Source organism: Scardinius erythrophthalmus (genome assembly GCF_964197995.2).
Source record: "Scardinius erythrophthalmus genome assembly, chromosome: 2".
NCBI classification, from domain to species: Eukaryota; Metazoa; Chordata; class Actinopteri; order Cypriniformes; family Leuciscidae; genus Scardinius; species Scardinius erythrophthalmus.
The window spans coordinates 7,362,537-7,378,580 of NC_138222.1; the positions used below are offsets into that span (position 1 = coordinate 7,362,537).

Here is a 16,044-nt window from a genome sequence, read left to right on the forward strand (position 1 = left end):
ATGTTTCAACACATCTCAGCATGTTTTGTGGTAAATGGTTGGTCAACAATTGTATCCACAGCCTCTGTTCTGCCAAATTTGCCAGTTGGGGACATTTTCCACCTGCTTGGACCCTTTTGATTGTGGCTGTATTTGAAGTGTTTGCCATTGGTTTACTTCAGAAATCATAGAGCATGAAGTATAACCTTCATTGATTACATTGCATCCTTCTTACCAGGTCTTACAGAATTCTAGAACAGTATAAGTAATTCATCATATCATCTTTCTGATAGCAAACATAGATTTCAATGAGGACAGCTGTTCAGCCCTGCTGTTGGCCAAAAGTGCTTTTGGGTTTTATTAGGGGCCAGGCGCTGAAGGTGCGTATTGTTTACCTTGGAGTTCTTATTATTGTTTTTCTACTTTCTCTGGCTGGGAGTATAGGGATGTCCCGCGTCACGCCATTTGGAGCAGCCATTTTGACGGTATAGAAAATCCTTAACCGCTGGTCATAATACAGGTCGTCGTGAAATATTCACCAGAGAATGTCTAATATGGCTCTATATTCACCTATTTTTCTATCATGCCCGAGCGATGCTGTGATACCGATAGCCTGCTAAGCTTGTGTATGCTTTTAATGAAGCTCCGGTGTAGCGTGATGGGAAGTGAATAAGGTAACTTAGCTGTAAATGTCACCGAACTCAATGTCAGGAAGTTTTTCTACACATTTAATGTCTGTAAAAATAACTTGTGGTGCTTCATAAGGATCTATGATTACTAATTCCTTTATCTTCCTCTTGTATATTTCTTTTTGTGATGACATGACGTGAAGAGTTGCCCAGCTGACGGCCGCTGTGCTAATAATAGATAATGGTCAGTGTTCGTCTAAACCAGTGACCGTGACGCTGAAGTGTGTGAGAGAACAAATGAAAAACATCAGTGTGAACCACGAACATTTATTTATTTGAATTAAATATTTAAATTTTAATCATTCTGTGTCATTTTTCAATGTCAATCTTTTCATTATTTACATGTTTATGCCCAAAATGCTATAATATTCAAAGTAGTTGACTGTCATTCTCCTCTACCCTGTGTACATTATTGATTAAATAGCCTAACGTTAGCCTATTTAACATCGTTACTAGGCACGAGCGCGAGCATTCATTCAACTATTTTAAAAGACTGGAATAAACACCAGCAGCACACACAAGCAATCTTTATAGTCAATTTGATTAAAAAATGTAAACCCAACAGGTAAGAAATGTCAGAAAAAGAAGAAAAAAAAACTGTTAATGGGAAGACGAGCATATGACTGCTGCAGCTTAGTGGATAAATATATTTAGCCTATTTATTATTCAGAATGCACAGTTGGAAAGAAAATTTATTTATAGGAACATTACAGCAGGCTCAAGATAATTAATACAGTGACCATTATATACTATTATATTATTTTAATCAATTCGCAGTCATAAAACATGTGATAATCCGCATTCTCATGTATGTAGGTGCGCTGAAGTATTCCGTCAAAATGGCTGACACGCGGCTAGAGGTCACGTGACTGGGAGATCCCTATACTGTATGGCACCACCTAGATACATTTGGAGGAAAGTTGTAAAATTGTGTGAATAGTGTGATGATCCATTTTTCTTGCCACTCATGTTGCATTGTTGTCACCAAATTTGAGTTAGATGTTTGTGCTATTCTTGCCTGGTATTGTTATTCTTTTACAATTTGCCTGAAGAATCATCAGCTTTTTTTTGCCGTTTATAATTTTATGTTGTCTCTCAACATGTTACGTTTCCAACAGGTAGAATGTGGTGATATAGGAAAAGGTTTTGTCTTGTTCAAGGTTGTATGTTCAAATCCCTCATAATGTCGTCTATGGTCCAACCTCAATGTGTTTTAATTTTTTAACTATTTGCATCATACTTTTGGTACAGAACCTACTTGTTACCGCAATTGCTACCTCCAGCTATATTTCTCCATAATGCTTTGCACTTTTTTGTGCGTGTCATGTCAGTAAATTTTACCACATTCGTTATTACTGTGTGTGCCTAAAAGGTTTTTCATAAGATGGTGGTGAGATTCCGAGCAAAGCCATGCCCATAATGTGCATTAGTCAAGCTCCTCAGTTCAAGTTTATTTTGCTGTGGGCAAATGCAACACTGCTGTTGTTTTCTAGGAGAAAAATTTAGTGATGTCTTCAAAAGAGTAGTGGATGCTCAAGGTAATTGGCTTTACAGCTTTAAATCATTTAGAATGTCGCAACAGGCTCTTGTTCTTCAGAAAGCAGGTCAGATAACCATCACTCTTGTAGACACCACTGAATGACATTTGCCTTTTTTGAGAGTTTAATTATCAGACACTTCAAAGTGTCACCAAAGAACTCTAGAGAATGTATTCATTTTTTATTTTTTTTTACCTGTGGAAATGATGGCGCAATTGTGAGGAAAACCAGTTGATCACATTCCGACATTCCACGTCTATTGAGAGCACCATCCTAGTACCGGCAATGTGGCATTTTGTGTAATTAACCTAATTCAACACTCAGGATGTGGGGTCATCATGACCAAAACTTAGCATTTCGATGCTGTGAATCACATTAATTTGTTAAGCAGACTGCTTACTGTTTAAATGCTTAGAAGTTTAATGGTTTCCTTTGCAGATTCACTATGAATCAGCCTGTTTGCCACAAGCATCTACATGAATGCCAGCATGCTGACTTACTGTTAACTTCCTGTTGCTTTACTTGAGTACAAATAAACAAACTCATGACAGGATAAAGAATGTGTAATTAAACGGTCAATAAAAGCAGGAATTTTTTGTATTTAGAGGCTGGTGGTTCCAGAAGGTTACAAAACAGTTTGGCAGGAACTTCACCACGTCATGTCTTTGAGCTTTGATGACCCCCAGCTGTTGGCTGGCGCTGTCTTCCTCTCTGTCCCCTGTCTCTCTATCGCTTTCTGTCTTTCTCTTTCTCGGTGAGACTGTAAATCTTCTTTATTTATATTACATCCTTAACTACTGAGCCTTGTGGGAGATTAAGAGAGAAGACCACCCATGAAGAGTACTTCACAGTGTCATCAGGCACATTAAGACTGAAGAATCATTCTTAGTCGCAACCTCACTGCCTTAATGTCTTCGGAAAGGTCTTTTCAATCTGTCTGCTTTTGTCTCCTCTTCACTGTTTTTCTTTGATAGACTTATCCAGAAGTTCGTAATGCAGGGTGGCTTCTTTCACATAGTGACCACGATAGCCCATTATCTCATTATGCTGTAGGTCTCCTGGGACTGTTTTCCTTATGTCACGTGAATGCTATATGGTCTCTTAACCCATGGAGTGTATATCTGCGTCCCAATTCACATACTATTCATCCATGCCTCTAAATGCAAACCATTCAGCTTTTTGCAGTGAAATTCCTAATCGCTTGGATTCCTATTAAAATGACTGGATTCGCCACAGAAATTCGCCAAACAATAATAAATGTGTCCGCACCAGTCAACTGCAAGAGGCCTTTTTCTTTATTCTGATTTGCAGTCTCAGCATTTTTATCACATTGTTAATTAACTACTTTTAATGAAGATGATTGGGTGTTGAGCATCTGCAACTTACTTTCAGTTTCATTTGCGATCGGCTTTACATATCGGCTTGCTGAAGAGATACTCAGCTACTCATCTGTAGCGCAGGAGTGCTGTTATATCTGGCTATAACATGTCATATAGCCTATAACATGCTCTCACACGCTTATTTTTTTTAATTCTGGGTGGAGTAAAATTTACATTTGTGGTTTTAACAACCAGATGCATTTACACTTGTCCAGTTTTATTTGGAATTTGCATTCTCGAAAGCATTTTGGCCTGGTCTTTTCACGACCGGATAGCTAACCGATCAGAGAAAAGGCATGAAGTGACCAGGTGTAAAACCGTCGCATCCAACCAACATAAGAATAATATTCAATCAAGTTTTACCATTTACTGTATGAGCCATTTTACTGAAATGTTCACAGGAATCTTTAGTTCGTTCCTATGGGGTGCTTGCAAAGCTTGTTGAGTTAGCAATAGTAACCTAGAAGTGTGGAGCTTAGCGAAGATGTTGACGGCACTACAGTTTATGCTATATCAGGACTGGGTACATCGCAAGGAAGTAAAGCACGAGCGTACTGTATATGAAAATGAATGATTTCAGAAATCCGTCCAAACACATTTTTTGCATCCATTAGGTTTTCTCGGGTTCAGGGTATAATCACCCTGAACTGTATGTGGTAGTCTTGGAGTAAAGTCATTAAAAGTACACAATTCTCTCCATTCCGTTTCTGACCTTTTATGGGCTTCTTTTAATGCGTTCAATGTTTTTAACACGTCTGCAGGACCAAGCATTTCAGGTGTTGCGTACTTTCCTAAAGCTGCACCATTAAGCCCACTTAATGTAAAAATCATGACACACTGAAAGATATTGTTCTTTTATCAGATTGGAAGAGGCAGCATTGGAATGTATTTTTCTTCATAATTGAACCAAATCCTCCCAATAAGCTTGAAATGTGTTTCCCATCTGTGAGGGTATTTTAATTCTGTGCTCCCACTGATAAGATGTGGTGGATCTTGTGGCATGTTTTCACTGTCTGAGCAAATCAAATGGACTCCAGTGCGGGGGGTTAGACAGCAGGGTTTGAGAGGTAGGTATCGTTATGAGCTCGCAGGCCTGACGCTGACTCAAACCGGACAATTAGAAGCAGATTGTGAGCAGTGGGAGGTGACGCGGGCAAAACCTCTCCTCCTTATCGGTGAATGATAACGATGTCTGCTTTTTGTCATTATTAATGCTATAATATTTATATATATATAAAAATTAGAATATCATGGAAAAGTTTATTTATTTCCATAATTCCATTCAAAACGTTAAACTTCCATAGATTATAGATTCAGGGCCCACAACTTAAACGATTTCAAGTATTTAGTTGTTTATTTGTACATAATTTGGGCTTCCAGCTCATAAAACCCACGAAAACAGGATTTCAAAAAAATAGAATATTACATGAAATCACACAGTAATTACATGTTTACACCTGTAAACTGGTTGGCGCACATTTCTATTCTTCTAAACCTTTAACCCATTTTCGCTTCTCTGTTTGCAATCAGATCATTTTAAGCAGCTAAACTTTGCGAAAGTGTTCAGTCAAATGATACAGTAAGCAAATTCATTCAAACAATAATTCCAAAACAGCGCTAATGTAAAGAAAACCAGGGCTGCGTTTCCCAAAAGCATTGTGAGACCAAGTTGATCATGGAGACCATTGCCACCTGTGTTCTTTACAATCAACTTTTGGGAAACGCAGCCCAGGCTGATTACATCAGAGATGACAGAGAGAATACAGACTCTCATTGCATTGCGTTTTCAGCAAATTATTCATTCCAGTGTGGGTTTCACCTTAAAACATGAGCTTTGTCATATTCAGTGATTCTTTCTGAAGAGCGCTCAAGCGCCGCGCTGTTTGAAATACAGACTGAATAAAACGATAAAACATCCCACCACTGTAAGGCCAGATGATACGATGATACGCAAACTACTTTTCTCTGCTGGATAAAGCAAATTAGCGTCTTTCTAGTTAAGTTTTGATAGATGAAGATTGCGATCAAGGGATGGATGAACGGGAGCTGTATCATAAGCACATGTGAGTCTGTTATATTGATGCGCACACAAACCTTCACCACAAAAAAACTGTGAAGACACATTTGAGTACATTCACATTGTTTCCACACACATTCAGGATAGTGTTTTGTGATAATGTGTATGTTGCTGTGCGTAGTAATTCTGAATGGATTTGTGTACTGTAATAGGTATGCATCACTTGGTTATTTGGTGTCCTTTTGGAGTCTCCAAGTGTCCCTTTTTGTAAAGACACCTAAATTTACCTTAGAAATCTTGCATAAAATACAGTTTTGTGAGTATCACCTGGTTTACTTTGCTGGATATAGCAAATGATGACAAAATGAACATGTTAAACAAGATAAATGGTGTATGCTTAATTTCACGATAACTGTGCGATTAATCACGATTAAAAAATGTAATCTATTGACAACCCTAATATATCTGGTAATTTGACCTTTTTATGACAAAATGTCATGTGGTGTGACTCCCCAAAAACTAAAAACTATTAATACTTTTCACTTCATGGTTGCACCACGATATTGTTATTATATTAAAAGTTGTTTTGACTTTAATGATAAAGTCTTTGACTTTAATGATTTAAGAGCTGATGATGGTTTTGGTTTTAATTATCCTAAATACAGCTCCAGCATAAAAATCCCTGGTTATGAACAGACAATTCTCAGCATAAATGTGAGTTTTTCTTTAAACCAAAGGAAACCAACATAAATACAAAAAAGTACATTTCTAGGAACATTTTTTTTTTTCTTTCTTTTTTTTGGTATGTAGTTTCTGACCTACTACATTTTTGCCTAAATTGATAGTTTGTCGTTGATTTAATCCTCCCGTTGTCCCATAAACTATGTTTGGGTTGTACATGGTGTAATTACTATGATTTGTTTTTTCACTGATTGCATCTTTGGATGTGATTATTTAGGAAATTGAATTTTTCCAAATACTCACATGGAGACAATTCAACTCACTAAAGCAGGACTTGTAATGTGAGCCTAGATTCATTTCAATAGCATTTCAGCCCTTGGGACAAGACCCTTGCACGAAAAACAAACCCAATTTCCAAAAGTAAAATCTATAAATAGACCAGCACCTCCAGGTTCCCTTTGTGGTTTCATAACACCCAGCATGGGTCACTCCTCTATTCGTCATGCAAGCCTATCTTAACTTTTCTCCATCCTTTGCGACACTAACTCTGTCAACACGCTGTCACGCTTTGGTTTGCTTCTCTTATGCTTTGCTTCTCGCGCTGCTCGGCTGACCTCATGATCTTTATCGCATTTGATGTATTGAAGTGCAGTGCTGTTTTTAGTTTCTTTTAGGAAACCGGACTGAGCCTGTATTCTGACCGACAGTCACTTTATACAGACTAAGCTTATCTATAAGCTCAGCTCTAGCAGTGATTTCTGAAAACATGCAATCATTTGATCTTTATGCATTATTTTCCAATGCTCTCTCAACTCCTCAACCTAGATATTTATCAGTGGTGAATAACAAAGAATTAAGAAACAAAGCCCTGCAATCCCCCATCAGACTGTCCATCTCCTCTGAGGACTTTGGATTTTCAGTCTTCAGTCTTCAGTGTTCGCTCTTTGCTGTTCTTTTTCCACTCTGTCATTAAATAACTCACCAGCTCGGACAACACTACTTTTGGTCACGAAAGTACAAACTTGAAATGATGCGCCTTGAATGAACCGTTTTTAGCAACTTCTCATGTTACTTGGTTTTAATAGTTAAAATGTAAATGAATATAATATATTGTGGTGTTATAATATTGATTGCTTTTTGATAATTCAAAGTAAATTGTGTTCCTTATGCCTTTAACACAAAAAAGTGTGTAAATATCAAATGAAAATATTTCCATTGGGAAAAAAAACAAAACTGAACACCTCATTTCAGAAGTCTGATTAGAGTCGGTTTAAATTTAAAGACATTATGAGTGAATCTGCCCCAGATGTTGATTCTTCCGGAATCATGTCCAGGTCTTATCTCATGTGTTTGCTCTATACTTGTCCACCAGCTCAAGGGGTACATCAGCCACATGGAATTCTATTTAGCCCAAACTTAAAAAAAAAAAATTAAACAAATGTTTTTGATTCTTTTCCATTTCAGGGCTCAAAGACGCTGGAGGCAGATGGTGATGAGGAAGAGGAAGGGGAGAATGGTTTGATCCAGCCAGCTCAGATTTTTTCACCCAAAAGTTTGATTCTTGTCACCAGGCTGGATTACCCAGAAATATTTAGGGTAATGTTAAGTCAGTCTGTCTGTTTGTCTTTCCATGTGTGTGTCCGTTCGTCCATCCATCCATCCATCCATCCATCCATCCATCCATCCATCCATCCATCCATCCATCCATCCATCCATCCATCCATCCATCCATCCATCCATCCATCCATCCATCCATCCATCCATCCATCCATCCATCCATCCATCCATCCATCCATCCATCCATCCATCCATCCATCCATCCATCCATCCATCCATCCATCCATCCATTTCCTTATCCTTATCCTTATCCATTTGTGATAAACAGTGCTGATCATTTGAACTATCCTGTTTTATCCAGTCTCTTTGTGAAACACCACCTCTCAAAAAAACTATTTTGTTGTGACTTTACTAGGAACGTGTATTAAAAAACAACAACAAAACCTTTGGTTTCTTATGTAACTTCAGATTTTTTATATTCTGAAGATGTACAATAGATCCGCCAATTAGTGAGTGAGCTGTTCTTTAGCAGACCATGCAATGTCATACAATTCCTAAGTGACCAGTAACTTTAGTAATTAGGCAATTTCCATTTTACTCAGGTTTTCGATTAGAATCGCTTGTTCAAAATTAGAAATTTACGTGGTGGAGCTTTAGTTGGATTTAGGATAATTAAACCCATCACTGGTTTGAGAACAATATTGATTGTCAGTCCTTAAATCATTAAAGTCATAGACATATGTCTGCTGATGGAATAAAAACAGGGATTACAGAGACAGAGAGGAATATCACAAGAGCTTAAAAGCAGGAAATCCACTCCATCCAAGTTTTTTGCTGACTGCCTGCCTCAAGATTTTGTACTTTTGGCCTTCATTCATGTATTTGGCATGAGCTATGCCTGGTAATAAGTTAGTTGATCTGTATTTCTTGGTAAAGGACCAAATGTTTATAGTCACACACCATATCCCTTAGTTTCTCAATGTGCCCATTGTAGAGGGCACTGTTATGCCCTGCTGGTATTTCCTATTATTAATACAGATAATTCTCCAGATTCATTTTCCAAAGAACGATTAAAAAGTAAATATCACTGTTATTTATGTTTGCTAAGGACAGCAAACATTACTATCGCTCATTCTTTAGGTTATGGATTTGAATGAAATCCATATGGTGTCTCGTTGATAAATGATCAGACTTGTGATTTTAAATTAGGAATACAGTAAAAAAAGTCTCTAGACTCTCTAGACTTTCATTGTAAGATGGACCAGAATATCATAGACTCTTTTGACCTGAACATCCGTCCATCCATCCATCCATCCATCCATCCATCCATCCATCCATCCATCCATCCATCCATCCATCCATCCATCCCAAGTTTGGCGATTGAAAAAAGTTATTAGGTCAACACCAATATTGTGACAGCGACTTTTGCTCCACTCATAATCACTCAGATTTTGTTTGTCAGTACTTTTACATTTGTTTGTCAGGACAAGCTGTATGTATTGCTTTTTTTCCTCTTAGGGCTGCTTGGGATTGATCTACACCGTGTACATAGACAGTCTGAGCTTCCCTCTGGAAGGACTGGTGGCAAACCTCTTCACATGCTTGGTTCCAGTGGCAGGAGGTTCCCAGGTCAGACATTACTTTAACCAAAGAATTCCTCATCAGACTTGACCCTGACCCCGTGGATATTCGAGCACACAGAGGGTTAGCCAGGGTTCATTTGTGTACCTGTATACCTTGAGGACGGCATCTTATGGGTGTCTCACATTCCATATTGTTTTCACTGGGGACTCCTGAGAGGTGGAAAGGGCTTTAGGGGTCAGTGAGAGAAGCCTTGTTGTTTTGTTTAGAGCTAAAAAATTAATAAATGTAGCTCTCATGTTCTGGTTTGAGCAACGCAGTACCCCTCAATATTATGCGTCTCATTTTTCTTTTTGGTTTCTGTTTCTCCTAATGCAGCAGCTGTGAACAAATCTGTTCTCAAACCGCATGTTTTCTCTTTAAACACAGTTTCTAAATCCACTACTCTTTATTGTACACTCCGCTCATATAAATCATCACCAAATAGATAGTTAAACAATCTAGATATTGGTTTCAGGGGAAATATATATAAATGCAGACTGCAGAGTTTTACACGCTTTCGTGTTGAAATCCCCAGCTTATGTTGTTTTTGATGTAATTCACCAATACATTTGAAAATTCCTCCAGAAACCATTATTTTCCCAGCTGGATTGGGACATCATGGTGATCAAACGGGGCTTAAGTTATAAACAAACCTCAGGAGAGGTATATATTCATCTTTCAGTGTGAGTCTAACTCCATCCACTTGGAATGTGTCATGAGACTTGAGCGCGCATCTGTTCATGAAACAGTCCATGTGCATCTTATTGGCTCTGTTTAATGCACATCCGCTGTTTCTTTCAATACAAGAGCCAAGATCTGGAAATAAAAAAAAAAACGTACTAAACCTCTTAAAAAAAACACGAAACATGACCTTAACACCATAGTGGATATCAGTGAAAAAGTATTCAAATAATTGGTAGAATCATTACATAAAAATGTTTATTATGATTTCAGCCTGTATTCTACTATGTGTGTAACTTTGAGGTGTTATTTGGTGTTCATTGATTGTTATTTACGTCATTTGTTCAGAGCAGAATGTTTGTGTTGATGTTCTCAGAAGCTCTTTTCATTGGGAGCGGGGGACCGGCAGCTCATCCAGACCCCACTAAATGACAGCCTGCCAATCAGCTGTAAAAGCGTAGCGCTCCTCTTCCAACAGTTAGGTGGGTATACTTCTTCCATGTAAGATCTTAACTATTCATTGGCCTTGTTTACACCTGGTATTAAGATGCGTTTTGGTCGATCGGACAACAAGTGGACAAGGGAGACACATTCCCGTTTACACCTGGCGTTTTAATCCGACTCTTTTGTCCACTTTCAACCACTTCTGTCCTGATTTCTTCGAGGGGAGGGTCTATGGACGGGTAAATGTATGTTTTTTTTTTTTTTTGAGATATTTCGATCTAATGGACAAAATAAGCTTGTGTAATTTACTTATGAATGCACACGGAGACATCAGAAAATCATATGGAGAACATCAGCTTTCGTTTCTTTGACAGCCACAAGGCTAGCCGTAGCGTGTGTTAGAAATGACGTTTTCCGTCTTCAAGCCAAACTTGGGTCTTCAGCCGACAAAATTTAAATCCCGTCTGGCTAGCGCCCTTCCCATAATGTTCACGCATTAGATCAGTAGATGGAGAGAAGGCTGTCTTTTGTGGCTGTTTTAACACATTCGACCACTTGAGCATTTACACTATGAAAGCAATCCGGTCAAATGTGTTTTCCACTACCTCTGGAAGTGGTTGAAAGTGGACAATCTCAAAATGTTTTAGACCCCGTTTACACCTGTATTTAGCGTCGTCCACTTGTGATCCGATCGACCAAAACGCATCTTAATACCAGGTGTAAACATGGCCTCTGACACATTTTTTTTATCTTTTCCATATTTATGCAGACATCTCCTGTCCTTTATAGTTCCGCTTATGGTCCCTTCCTGTAAACATGTTTTTGCAGAGCAGAGTCATATGAGCATAAGGAGAACAGGGGAAAACAATTTTTTTTTTCTGCTTAAATACAACTACAAATTCTACCTGACACTGTATATATGCCGAATACTGTAAATGCCTTCATATTATCACCAAAGGTCAAGGTGTGTTAAGTATACTTTGTTTTTGTTTTTCCTGTCATAACAGTGGACACAAAAATAATATTTGTAAAAATAAAAAATATTTTTTTATATTATAAAATAATATTTCCAAATAAAATTGATTTATATTTTATATTTTACTTTGATGTACGACTGATCAGACGCTTACTTTCACATATAATGGAAATTAAAGTTTTAGGATTTTTAAAAAAAGAGTGTAATTTCTAGGGTGACTCCCTGGTTTTCACACTGCATTGTGGGACTTTTTAGGGTGCAAATGTTTTCAGTGCACTGGAAGGATTTTGTAATTGAGATTGCCCTTAAAGTGGCCGACTCCCTGATCAGTGCCCTGACTACTGAACTAGGGAGCTGATTGAGACGCCCCCTCGTTCACAATCAAATAAGTACATTTGTGACATTGTGAAGTCTTTGTACAGATGGTCAGACGATTTTGCTTTTATTGAAGAACAAGATACTCTTTAGATTTCCTTCTCAAATCTTGCTAAAGAACATGATCGCTAGGATCACACAAACTTGTGTGCTATTAAGTGCATTAAAACAAAAGGAAGACACAATAAAAATCCTTTTTAAATTCAACTTTTTCCACTTAAATTGATATGCTGATAATGTTATCGGTAATGGAAACAGTTTCAATTTGAAGAATGCAATATGTAAAAACCTGCTGATAGATTTGTTTTTATTCCTGTAAGAAAATGTCCATTTTCCTGTGTGCTAATAACTTGATGCAGCTCTGGTGTGTGATCAGGTCACACTGGCTGCACGTTTCGTTCTCTATGCAGAAGTACTCAAAAACAAATCTTTCTGCTCAGTGTTCTTTCACAACCTATGAATGCACACATGGTTTTGAAAGGGTTCAGTGATTAGTCAAATATGTCATATTTTGTTACACAAAAACAAAAAATACGTTTCAAGAAATATAGTTCTCATTATCAAGATAAAAATTATTTATTATTTTATATTTGCTTAATTATCATTATGAAAGAATGGTGTTGCATTGCAGAGGAATGTACTAATGGTGCGTGTGCTGTCCGACGTTCAGCTGGAGCACAGCACTCAGCATTTGGACGGATGTGCACACACAACTTTATAACTGACTAATTAACACCATGTCAACATCCTTAATGCCATATGTCTGCATGTAAGATTCGATTTTTCAAAGTAAACAAACAGAGCACGTTCTAAATCTGTCAAATAAAATCGGAGGTCTTGATTCAGCACTGAATGTTTTTGTTTACCTTGTGTTGTGGAAATGGAGAAATTAGTTTTACCCTTTTCCCCCTTTTCCTTGTTTCGTGTCATATAATATCATAGTTTTGTAATTGTACTGTGCAGTATTTTTAAGATTGGTCATGATTTTTTTTTGGCCAGCATTTGACTTGAACTATTCAACTTAGAAGTGGGCTAATGTGGAGTTTTTCATTACAGTTCACTGAGGTTTCTCATATTTTTCGGATTTATGTAGATCTCTGATTAATAATGCTCTTGCTAAACAATCCCTTCAGTCTCTTTATAAACCTGATAACCTTTAAAGCAGTGTTTTCTTTTGACATTTGTCTTTTCACATGACCGTCTCTCTAAGTGCTTTGATATGAGCGACAGTCGCCTTGTCATCTTAAAGGGTGATCCTCACAAAGCTAGTCAAGAACTGGATCATGTTTCACCCCAAAATCACATTGGATCAAACATAAAAAGAAAAAAGAAAATTTAGATATACAGTAGATGGATGGATGGATGGATGGATGGATGGATGGATGGATGGATGGATGGATGGATGGATGGATGGATGGATGGATGGATGGATGGATGGATGGATGGATGGATGGATGGATGGATAGATAGATAGATAGATAGATAGATAGATAGATAGATAGATAGATAGATAGATAGATAGATAGATAGATAGATAGATAGATAGATAGATAGATAGATAGATAGATAGATAGATAGATAGATAGATAGATAGACATTACAACTGTTTTCTATTTTAACATATTATCAAATGTAATTTATTCCTGTGGTGGCAAAGCTGAATGAGTTAACTACTCGTGATCCTTCAGAAATCATTCCAATATGCAGATTTTTTGCTCAAGAAACTTCTCATTATCATTGTTAAAAACAAATGAACAGTATTTATGTGAAATATAAATGTTTGTTAAATTTTTTATCAATTTAATACATCCTTGCTGAAAAAAGTTAATTTCTTTACAAAAATCTTACTAAGCTCAAACTTTTGAATGATAGTGTGTTTAATGTATTATAATATACTATAATCATTGGTTAAATTGGGCCGGGGCTCTCCGGGGCTCAGCCCCAGCACATAAGCCTTCTCTTTTGCAGTCAGTTGCCTACTGGAAATTATGTCACATAAAATTTGATGAAAGTGATGCTTTTGAAAACATATTTCTGATTGTAAATGAAAGATTTTGAAATGGCATGTCTATTTTGTCTCGGCGGAGCTGAGATGAGAACAATCGGGACACGGACGTATTCTTGTTCAGCTGCTTAATCTCGTTGTCAGTCGACCATGATCGCGCACCGCTCGCGCATCTAGGTAGGCTACTACTCAGAACTCCGACACGGATAAATGTACGCAGCAATAATGAATATTCCTGGGAGATCCGTAGTTGCGCGGGATGTGGAAGCGCACAAAAGTTCCAGAACCTTCTACTGCCTTTTTCATTAAAAAAAATCACGAGCTGCTGGCCGCCTCTGCAGCAGCAGATCAATTTTGTCAAGTTCAGCACAACGTTGGTTGTGCAAAAAGTGCCCTGGCCTTGAATGACAAGGTAAGGAAAATATGTTTGGCACATTGTATGGGTCACTATATCATAACAAGGTATTACAGTGTGTAATCAAGTGATGTCAATTCCAGCGTTATGGACGTGACATTTGCAGTAAAAACTTGAAACATAAATTCTCAGAAAATGCATTTAATATCAATATAGCCTATTGAAACATTTATTGAAACACCTATTGAAAGCCTATTGTAATAAAGGAGTCCAGACATTAGAAAAATATCAGTCATACGTTTTATATTTAATATGAGGGAAAAAAGCTACACATGCCATGGACGTGACACAAAAAATCTTTAACTTTTAGGTGGCAAAATATTTTTTTGTAATTCTGTGAATTACACTGCAAACCAAAGTAATACTACCCACTGGATGAAGGAGGGTTGGCTCTCCACAGAACATAACATATTCATTTTATTTTTCATGTTCGCATTTATGAGGAAAAAACAATGTTACGGACGTGAGCGCTCTGAAAGCGTCACTAAAAGACTGTTTAAAACTTTCACTGAGACCTCAAACAGAAAGCACAAAGCCTTTCTTTAAGATGAATTTCGTTTTGTATTAATTGTATCTTAATTTTAATCAATGTTTCATCAACCAATTGCCTGGATTTAATAAAATATTTAAATAATATAAATTTAATAAGAAGTAAATATACTATAGACAAATCACGACACGGACGCGCCGGTGCGTGAACTGGACTCTCGTCTCATAAATGAACAGAAACTCAGCGTATAAGGGAGCCTACTTGTCTGACAGACCTGATAAATAGATCTATAGAAAGCTTGAAATGTCTTCTTTTAAGTAGACTCTCTTAGTACTCTCTGCCTATGTAATCTGTATGAAATGTGCATTTCTCTCTGGCGCGTTCACTACTGCGAAGATCGCGAGTCATGTCAACTTCATCTATGCAGGGCACTGACACAGAAAACACTTGTTTATTAATAAACAATTAAAATGTCTCCTTGCTATATTTTACATATTACTTTTGCCGTTTCTTTGTGACAGCTTTTAGGTGCTTTATGGCAGCGCCACCCTTATGTTACATGAACACTCATCAGCACCGAAAACAGGAGATTTTTTTTCAATCCCTGTTTTGTCAGGGGAAAAACTGATCAGAAAATGTAACGAAACGTTGTAGAAATGTGGTGGAGTAGAAAGTATAATAATTGCTGCAAAATGTAACGAAGTAAAAGTCAAAAGTATGCACTATTGATTCTACTTAAGTAAAGTAGGCCTACAGAAATTTAGTATTTGTACTTCGTTACATTCCACCACTGCTGATTAACAGTAATGTAAATGCTAAATGTCTTACCTGTTACCTGTTGATACTACAACAATGCAGAGTATATGCTCTTAACCTTGCAGTTTTTCACATATCATGTAAGACTTAATTTATCCATTTCTTTGCACAAAACTCTCCATATAATGTCATTTAATAGTTTATTTTAAAACAAAAAATTGCCGGGAGGGGCATACCCCCGGACCCCCCTAAAGAGAGCCCCCCCACATAATAAATCCCAATTTAACCCCTGACTATAATGTTATATATCATATCATATCATATATCATATCATATATCATATATCATATATCATATATCATATATCATATATCATATCATATATCATATCATATATCATATCATATATCATATCATATATCATATCATATATCATATC

The 16,044-nt window shown here is 37.2% G+C and overlaps 1 protein-coding gene across 6 annotated transcripts in view; it reads left to right on the forward strand.

The window, feature by feature from the left end:
* The window catches only part of sbf2 (SET binding factor 2), a 137,277-nt gene that overhangs the window by 41,030 nt on the left and 80,203 nt on the right, over positions 1-16,044 (forward strand). For all 6 annotated transcript variants that reach the window (XM_081393517.1, XM_081393519.1, XM_081393520.1 and 3 more), the window contains exons 4-6: positions 7,748-7,879; positions 9,359-9,469; positions 10,521-10,626. In XM_081393517.1, the coding sequence (XP_081249643.1) occupies positions 7,748-7,879; positions 9,359-9,469; positions 10,521-10,626 (349 nt within the window). The remainder of the gene's footprint in view (positions 1-7,747; positions 7,880-9,358; positions 9,470-10,520; positions 10,627-16,044) is intronic.